Below are 9,854 nucleotides of genomic sequence, written 5' to 3'. Positions count from 1 at the left end.
GGTTCTTCTCTGGCTCTTCTGACTTCTATCAAAAACTGGTTTAAGTTACCTGTACGGTGGGGTGGTCGTGCGTGCGGAAGCGGACTGTTTCCCTTCAGCTTTTCAGACGAATGAGGAACTCTGCAGAAGCCAAAGGATGCGAAACGGAAGGCAGGGCTTCCACGGCCCTTCCCAAGACCATGGGATCAAGGTCTAAACCCCTTTCTGCCATGCCTGGTGGCAAAGTTGGGTGCACGATGGGTCTCTCCTTGTTTAGGGGGGGGGAGTCACACGCTTCAGCAAGCACTGGTCTCCGGCTCTGTGGCTGCCTCCCTGCCGGGGGGCTGAACCCCCACTGCCAAGGTCTGCGCAGGGTCCGCGGCGGCGGCGGCGTTGATGTGGCAGCCGCTGGAGAGGTGGCTCCGGACTCGACCTTGCAGCTGGGTGACCTGGGCGCGGAGGAGGCTGGCGGTGGCGGCCAATTCGGCGTTTTGCCCTTTGAGCGCTTTGACTTTCTCCTCCAAGCGGGCGATGCGCTCCAGCTTGCGCCGACGGCACTTGGAAGCCGCGATCCGGTTGCGCAGCCTCTTGCGCTCCGCTTTCAGGCGCTCTTGGCTCTCCGCGTCCAGCGGCGATAAGGAGGAGGAAGGCGGCGGAGGGGACTCCCCGGACGAGAGCCCCGAAAGAGGCAGCGGCGGCGGCGGCGGCGGAGCTGACACTACGGGCGCTTCGGGTACAGTCTGCGGCTCCTCCAAAGCTCTGCCGGTCGAGCCGGGGGCGGGCAGACGAGCCACAGGCTGGGGAGCGAAGAAAGTGCCGGCGGCCGATGGGCTGGCCGGGTTGAAGTTGCCTAAGGTGGTGTAGACGGCGGGGGGATCCTGCCGGGACGACGGGCAGCAAGGCCCTCCCGGGTGCTGGGTAGGCGAGAGAGGCGACGGGGTCACCCCGAGCAACTGGTTCTGTTTGTGCAAATCGGCCAGAGCTTTCACGAAGCCGTCGGCGAAGCCCTCCTGTTCCTGCGTCACCGGCGGCGGCGGAGCCGAGGACTGCGGAGAGCGGTACAAGAAGGGCGCCCCGCCGGCCGCCGCCGCCGCCACCACCGAGGGCCCTCCGCCGGTGGGGCTGGATGGGCCGGCGAGGCCCGGACTGCCCGCTTGGATCAGCAGTTGCTCCAAGTCGGCGGCCGCCGGCAGCTTCAGCAAAGGCTGCAAAACGGCTGGGCCCACTTCTGGGCCGCCGCCGCCGCCGCCACCGACGGCCGTCTCCTGAATGAGGCGGTGCACGGCGCTGGCGGGGACGCCGCGGGGACGCAAGAACGGCCCGGCCGGGGGCAAGGTGGCATTAGCCGGGGAGGCCGCCCCTAAATCCCGAGGAGGAAGAGGAAGAGGCGGCGGCGGCGCCTGCTTCCCGGCGAGGAGCAACTTGCGTTGTTGAACCGCCCCGCTTTCCTCGGGCGGTTCGAGTCCCGTCGGTCCCCCGGCTCCGGGCCCGCCACCGAAGCCCGGCAGCTGCACGAAGTCCGGGAGCAGCTCCAAGCCTTCTTCGCCGTAGTAAGGGGCTACCTCCATCTTCACGGCCACGCGGGCGCCAGTGCGCCCGCCGCCGCCGCCGCCGCTGCTCATGCTGGGCGGGACGGCGGCGGGTTGGGAGCGGCCGCGGCCCCCGCCGCCGCCGCCAGTCCCCCAGCTCTGTCTGGCTTCCCGAAAGAGAAACGACGCGGTCCCGGCTGCGAGCTTCGCTTCCAGCGCGGCGACGGGCTGCAGCGAGTTTTTTTCACGCCTGGCGCCGGCTCGCCATCTCCCGCCTCTGAGGCGACCGCCCGGAGCTCGGCGCTTTCGACTTGCGGCTTTTTTCGGGGGAGAAAACTCTTATTTTGTTTTTTTTTCTTCTTTCCCCTCTTGCAGGCAGAGGAACTGATGTCAAAATGCCTCGCCCTAGCAGCAGCTCCTGCTACTCCGCCTTTCTTGGCTGGGGCTGCGGCGGCCACACGGCCCTCTCGGCTCAGCATCGGAGGGCGGAGCGACGAGAGCCGCGTCGCCTGCTTCTGGCTTCCTTTGCTCTCCCTCTCCCTTCTTGCCGAATAAACAAAATGCAGCCGGAGGGGAGGCGAGCGGCGCTTTCCCGCCGCCGAGAGCAGCCGAGGAGGCTAGGAGAGAAATCAAAGCGGAAAGCTCGCCGCGAAACTTTCTCGCTCCCTGACGTCGTTGCTGCGGCAGGGACGCCTCCTCGGGCTTCCAACTAAAGTCGCGCAGGCTACCGGATTCGCCTGAAAACTAAGGGCAGGAAGGGGCCCGTTTCCTCCTCTCGCCGCCCCCCCCCCAAACTTTCTGACAGAGCAGCAGTCCGATGGACGATGCGATAAACAGGCAAAGCAAAAAAAACTGCTGCAAAGGGTAAGTCGTAGCCGAACTGCTATGACGTCGTTTAGCCAGAAAAGAAAAGAAAAGAAAAGAAAAAAGAAAAGAAACGAGCGACCCCTCATCTGACAGTTTATTTATTATTTATTTATGTATTAATGGGATTTATATCCCGCCCTATCTCCCGAAGGACTCAGGGCGGCTAACAACAATAACATATAATAAGTACAGAAGTTAAGATAAAAATAAAATTAAAATCATCTGTGCAATAAATTAAGATTAAAAATTAAAAATAAATTAAAAATTGTAAACATCATTAAAATGCCTGTCAGTCCAGGTCAGCCAGGTGGAAAAGGAGTGTTTTGAGGCCGCGGCGAAAGGACTGGAGATCTTGGGACGTGACGGAGGCCCAACCGCAGGAGATAATGGTCTGTCCATGAAAGGGGTTGAGATGTTGGAGTAACCCCACCCAGTCCATTAAGCCGTTGCCCAGAGATAAAAATAAGATCAGGCATGTTTCCTCCCTCGTGAGTCGGGTCCTGAATAATTTGGGTCAGGTCCATGGCCGTCATGGAAGCCATGAACTCTCGGGCCACCTCCGATGCACTGCCCAGGGAAGGTAGATTAAAGTCTCCCAGAACCATAAGTCTTGGAAATTCAACCGCCAATCCTGAGAGGGCGTCAAGTAGCCTGGGTAGAACTGTTGCTGCGCAGTTTCCTGCTTTCATCCCCCTTTCGAGAAAATGCTTTTTTCCACTTTGAAAAAAAGGGCCTTTTCGTTACAAATACAGAGCGACTAGAAAGGGGATGCGGTGGGGGGTGGTGGAGAGGAAATACTGGAAAGCCCTGGACTTACGACCACAAACGAGCCCAACGTTTATGCTTGCTTAAGTGAGAATTTTGTCCCAAGCGAATTTTGCTCCGTTTTATGACTTTTCTTGCTGATGTTTGTTAAGTGAATCGCTGCAGTTGTTAAAACTAGCGACACACGGTTGTTAAGTGAATTTGGTTTTCCCCGTTGACGTCGCTTGTCAGAAGGTTGCAAAAGGGATTCATCTCACCCCGAGACAGTCACAAAGATGAGTCAGTTGTCAAGCATCCGAATATAGATCAGGTGACCATGGGGATGCTGCAATGGTCATAAGTGTGAAAAATGGTCATAAGTCACTTTCTTCAAGGCCGTTGTAACTTCGAATAGTCACTAAATGAACTGTTGTAAATCAAGGAGTACCTGTAGGAATTAGGCTACTTACATTCAGCAAAGAGGTGTTGCTAAAGAGCTTTTCCCAATGTGCGTATAAGCACTAGGTCAAGCATGTCAAACTGCCGGCCGACAGGCAGGATGCATCACGACAAAACCATGCCCACTCCATTGCCAGCAATGGGGAAAAAATTGCAGTACGTTGCGCAACATCACGTGACGTCGCGAGTTTGACATGCCTGCACTAGACAAACATTATCCGGCAACTCTATTTTGCCAGATAATATTGCTTCTACCTTAACCTCAAACCATGCCTGAGACAGCCATAAGTTACCGTATTTTCCCGCGTATAAGACGACTGGGCGTATAAGACAACCCCCCAACTTTTGAGATGATTTTCATGGGTTAAAAAGTCGTCTTATATGCCAGAAAATACGGTAGCTTTAGCTGTTGATAAAGAGGCATTTCCCCCCTTAAGCCAAAACATCCCACAAGAGATTTAAGATAGGGAGGGAAAAGTCTTGCTAGGGTTAAGCCTGTTCTTCCCTATAATCCCCATAACTTCCAGGCATTTGAAATAACCTTGAGAGCATCACTTTGGGGCAGGCTGTGGTAAAGCCTCAACAGACAACCACCAGCATACTGATATCAAGCATTAAGACTGATGATTTCATCCAGCACCTTTATATTGATGTTAAATAGGAGTGGGGAGAGTCAAACCCTGAGGCATTCTGAAATGCAGGAGTCTTAAGTCTGGACCCCATCAACACCAATTGTAGCCAGTCCTGGAGGAAGGAGAACTACTTACTGTAGAGCACTGCCGTCCACTCAAAATTCAGGTGCTTGCATGTATTTGTGATGGTTGCAGAGGTCGTATGATCACCTGTTGAAACCTTCTAACAAGCAAAATCAGTGGGGAAGCCAAATTCACTTAAGAGCTGTGTTACTAACTTAACAACTGTGGCAAGAAATATCTTAAAACTGGGCAGAACTCAATTAGCAACTGTCTTGCTTAGCAACAGAAAGGTTAGGCTCAATTGTGGTCATTAGTTGAGGTTTGTCTGTATTTCATTTTATGCCCCTATCGGAACATCCAGATCACACTGCAAAAAGTCAGGGGTAAACATACTGATTTAGGGGAAGACAATTTCCCATTTAACACTCCCAATCTAACCCAAAATTTGTGGCCCCGTTCCACTTATATCGTTGCATCACTGGCCACCCACTCCTCCAACTCTGATTAACTCCTAAAATAAAAAGTGGACTTCATCTGCAAAACATTTCTTTTTCGTTACTTCCTTGAATGAATGACATCACATTCTGTGCATTAATGTTTGTTATTGAAGCTTTCTCAGACAATTTTATTAGAAGGGGTCTAATCAAGTCTATGTTGTGCCCTGTAATTTATAGGGGGTTCTCTCTGAATTTTAATTTTATGAATAATAGCAAGTAAGAAATTTATCATGTTTGATTCAAGTTTGAGAGCTGGTATTCAATTCATCTCTTCAGCCAAAAGAGTTGCTTCAGTCAGTGGAATATGGAGAAGATAATTCCACATTTACAAAACTTATTACACAAAGATGCTGGGGAATCCTGTGTTAATCTTACAGGGAAAGGAAAGTCTAATGTGCAACATAATAGTTTCATCAAATTATTTCAATGAGTATACTCTGATTGACTTAATCTGCATCTATTCCACAGACTATTGGGCAGTTTATTAGCGAAAGGCAGTTTTGAAACGTGTCAAGTAATAAAATTGCTCCGATGAATTTAAAACAATTGTGAGATTATTCTGTCCAAGACGTTGTAACAATGAACCTGAACAAAGGCATCCCTGATCATATGGCTATCTTTACATATATGGCTAATCAGATATGTTGGGTACAAGAATACTACAAAAAAAGTAAACATGTAGCAATCTGCTTTCTTCCCATCTTTGACCCGACAGAAAAACATGCATGCCAGTGTAGACAATTCTGTTCCACAGCTTGCCTTTGCTATGCATCGATAACAGGTCTGGCCAGTGTTGCAGTCCACACTTTTTCAATTGAAGGAGTAAACTGGTGGCTTTCCTTTTTTGTCCCACCTAACATTTTCCACCAGCAAGAAAACCAGCCGCTAATGGGTGATGAGGCAGGGTTCTATATTCATTTGTACTGCTTACTTTTGTCCTACTTTGCTAGACTTTCATTGTTAAGCATTAGTGATAGAACTAAAAAACAAAAAACACCTTGATGTTCAACTTCCAAAAGAGAAGACCTGCAATGGAAGTGAACACTTGTGAATAACATGGATAGGCACTCTTGTATCAGAAATTCGGAAGGTTTTCTCCTGTTGTCAACAGTGAAGGTTATCTTACTGGTGGTGTCCTGGTCAGAAGATGAGATCTAAATAGTCATAGTTTTTTGTCCTTCCTACGAGTAGTAGAGATGAATGATGTTTTCCAGGTATTATTTACCCACAAAGAATTGAAGTTCCCCATGTTCTACTATCCATGGAGAAGTCTCTTAAGTGCCTCTTCTGGGTTTTTTTCTTGAATAGGAACATAGAATACTCCTCTCTCACCTTAATACATCATGAGCCCTTCCTAAAACTAAAACAAAACTGAAACAAACTTTCTCGCTTGCAAATCTGCAATTTTGTTTCAATCTGGCATGAATTCCCCCCTTTTAAGTAGTTACTCCTATGAACAGATTTTAGGAAGTGCCCCCCTATTAAATATACCCAGATTCACACTTCTTCAAAATTGATGGGGAAGTCAACTCTTTAAACATGCGGTAAATGGGAAGAATCATCTGTATGTTTATTTTATAGAATGAGCGTTTCCAATTGCAGATCTCTCTATCCATCTGTACAAATGTATAGTCACAAATATAATATATGCATATATGCTCACACACGAAGAGAACTATTTTGCAACCATACTGTGGAACCAGTACTATCTACTGTTCCTTTACCTCATCTACAGAGGGACAAAAAAGTATTTAGTCAGCCACCAATTGTGCAAGTTCTCCCACTTAAAAAGATGAGAGAGGCCTGTAATTTTCATCATAGGTATACCTCAACTATGAGAGACAAAATGGGGGGAAAGAATCCAGGAAATCACATTGTAGGCTCTCTAATGAATTAATTTGTACATTCCTCGGTAAAATAAGTATTTGGTCACCTACAAACAAGCAAGATTTCTGGCTCTCACAGACCTGTAACTTCTTCAAGAGGCTCCTCTGTCCTCCACTTGTTACCTGAATGAATGGCACCTGGTTGAACTTGTTATCAGTATAAAAGACACCAGTCCACAACCTCAAACAGTCACACTCCAAACTCCACTATGGCCAAGACCAAAGAGCTGTCGAAGGACACCAGAAACAAAATTGTAGACCTGCACCATGCTGGGAAGACTGAATTTGTAATAGGCAAGCAGCTTGGTGTGAAGAAATCAACTGTGGGAGCAATTATTAGAAAATGGAAGACATACAAGACCACTGATAATCTCCCTCGTTCTGGGGCTCCATGCAAGATCTCACCCCATGGGGTCAAAATGATCACAAGAACGGTGAGCAAAAATCCCAGAACCACACAGGGGGACCTAGTGAATGACCTGCAGAGAGCTGGGACCAAAGTAATAAAGGCTACCATCAGTAACACACTACGCCGCCAGGGACTCCTGCAGTGCCAGACGTGTCCCCCTGCTTAAGCCAGTACATATCCAGGGCCATCTGAAGTTTGCTAGAGAGCATTTGGATGATCCAGAACAGGATTGGGAGAATGTCATATGGTCAGATGAAACCAAAGTAGAACTTTTTGGTAAAAACTCAACTCGTCGTGTTTGGAGGAGGAAGAATGCTGAGTTGCATCCAAAGAACACCATACCTACTGTGAAGTATGGGGGTGGAAACATCATGCTTTGGGGCTGTTTTTCTACAAAAGGACCAGGACGACTGATCCGTGTAAAGGAAAGAATGAATGGGGCCATGTATCGTGAAATTTTTGAGTGAAAACCTCCTTCCATCAGCAAGGGCATTGAAGACGAAATGTGGCTGGGTCTTTCAGCATGACAATGATCCCAAACACACCGCCCCAGGCAATGAAGGAGTGGCTTCGTAAGAAGCATTTCAAGGTCCTGGAGTGGCCTAGCCAGTCTCCAGATCTCAACCCCATAGAAAACCTTTGGAGGGAGTTGAAAGTCCTTGTTGTCCAGCGACAGCCCCAAAACATCACTGCTCTAGAGAAGATCTGCATGGGGGAATGGGCCGAAATACCAGCAACAGTGTGTGCAAACCTTGTGAAGACTTACAGAAAACGTTTGACCTCTGTCATTGCCAACAAAGGGTATATAACAAAGTATTGAGATGAACTTTTGTTATTGACCAAATATTTATTTTCCACCATAATTTGCAAATAAATTCATTAGAAATCCTACAATGTCCTGGATTCTTTCCCCCCATTTTGTCTCTTATAGTTGAGGTATACCTATGATGAAAATTACAGGCCTCTCTCATCTTTTTAAGTGGGAGAACTTGCACAATTGGTGGCTGACTAAATACTTTTTTGTCTCACTGTACCTAACGAAGAAAAGGTTGTTGGGATTTTTTTTTTGCCTTATTATTGCTCACTAACGGGAATATTAACTTCATGGTAGACCAGTGGCCAAGTTTCCATGAAGTCAATATTCTCATTAGAAGAATTAGGCTGTTTCAGTGAAATGACCAATTCCTCTGCAGAAAATAGCTGTAGAGCGCAGCACCGTCTGGATGGAAGGAAAAAGGATCCCATTGTGGACCACAGATTCCTGCAAATTGCTTATCTCATAAAGCTCCTCCATATGTACTAGAACAGGGGTGTCAAACTCAATTTCATTGAGGGCCACATCAGCATTGCGGTTGCCCTCAGGGGGCCGGGTGGGTATGGCCAGGGTGGGCGTGGCCTACTGGGTGGGCGTGGCTAGAGTGCATATGGCCTACTGGGTGGGCATGGCCAGCTCTACATCATTCACATCAAGGGTGCCTATGGGGGCCTGGGCAGGAGTGGGACAGATCTGAGGGTCTCTGGCAGAAGGAGGGTCTCTGGGCCAGGGCCAAGGCAGTGGGGGCCATTCCCTCACTGTTTCCAGGATGGCTTTGCGGGCCACATGAAACCACTTTGTGGGCCGGATCCGGCCCCCGGGCCTTGTGTTTGACATGTCTGTACTAGAATGTCTACATGGGATGTCTTTTGCTGACGTAAGGTGAAAAACTCTAGTTCCATATCAAAACCCTTAATCTCATTGCAGCTGGTCTCAGAAGCACCTGATGATAAGTTCTGTTGTGAGGACACAGCTTGATAAATGGTAATGGGATTATTTTGCAGTACAATAACCAGAATGTGTAGATTCACAGGCATGTCAAACTGCCGGCCCACAGGCCGGATGCATCATACTAAAACCACACCCACCCCATTGTCAGCAATGGGGAAAAAGTTGCGATACATCGTGTGATGTCACATGACGTCACGAGTTTGACATGCCTGGTGTAGAATAACCTGTTATTTCAGAAGAAATCCAATCCTAGTCAGCAGACATTCATTAAATTTCACATCAATAGTGCTTATTTCTTGTCTGAATGAGACAAGCCTCAGAAAAGAACTATGTCACTGTAAACTTTTTACTTTTACAAACTTAATCTCCTTCACATTACATCTACAACTATGGTCTAGCATGGTCACTGAATGGGAACGGTGGGAGTTGTATGGCTTCAGGCAGAGAATGAAAATTGGCACTAAAATTCTTTTTATGTGAGTTGCACTTTACCCTGCTATTCCCTGATAATGTCCATGCGAAGCTATTATCTGCTAAGTGAAATTATAGTACACTATGTATAAACTGTTGTTTTGTTGTATACATATCTGATAGCATTGTTTAAATAGGTTTTTAATAGAAGCTATGAGGGAGACATATGCAGAGCTTGGTCAAGTAATTCCAAAGTGAAAAATGCAATATAAGATGATTAAATATAAGACGGACTGGGCAAATAGGTGGTGGACAGATTTATCAAGGGCCATTAGATTTTAAGATTTGACATTACATCCAGTTTGAAATATACCCTTTCTTGTTTGAAAGTACCCCAGAGGAAATTTGTTAGTCACTGAGAAATAAAATATGAAATCAAGATGGGCCTTTATCTGATGCCACACATTACTCTTATGTTCTTATCCATGCCTTAAATTTATAGGCAGCTGTGCATACAATTAACATTGCACTGTGTTTCCTTTTTATATCTGAAATAGTTCATCCCTTAGTTCAAGATACAAACAGCTGAAAGAGATTTGGGGATAAACAGGAG

General features: G+C 47.7%; 1 protein-coding gene across 1 annotated transcript; it reads right to left on the bottom strand.

Moving 5' to 3' along the window:
• Positions 1-275: 275 nt before the first annotated feature.
• LOC310633783 (transcription factor JunD-like) lies at positions 276-5,242 on the bottom strand (the record flags this gene model as incomplete). The annotated part of the gene is made up of 1 exon (XM_083351664.1): positions 276-5,242. Exon 1 carries the CDS (start codon positions 1,599-1,601, stop codon positions 276-278), a length of 1,326 nt encoding a protein of 441 aa, XP_083207790.1. The 5' UTR covers positions 1,602-5,242.
• Positions 5,243-9,854: the final 4,612 nt, after the last annotated feature.

Source organism: Vipera ursinii, assembly GCF_947247035.1.
Source record: "Vipera ursinii genome assembly, chromosome: 2".
Lineage (NCBI taxonomy): Eukaryota > Metazoa > Chordata > Lepidosauria > Squamata > Viperidae > Vipera > Vipera ursinii.
This window is presented reverse-complemented; position numbering and strand designations above follow the sequence as displayed.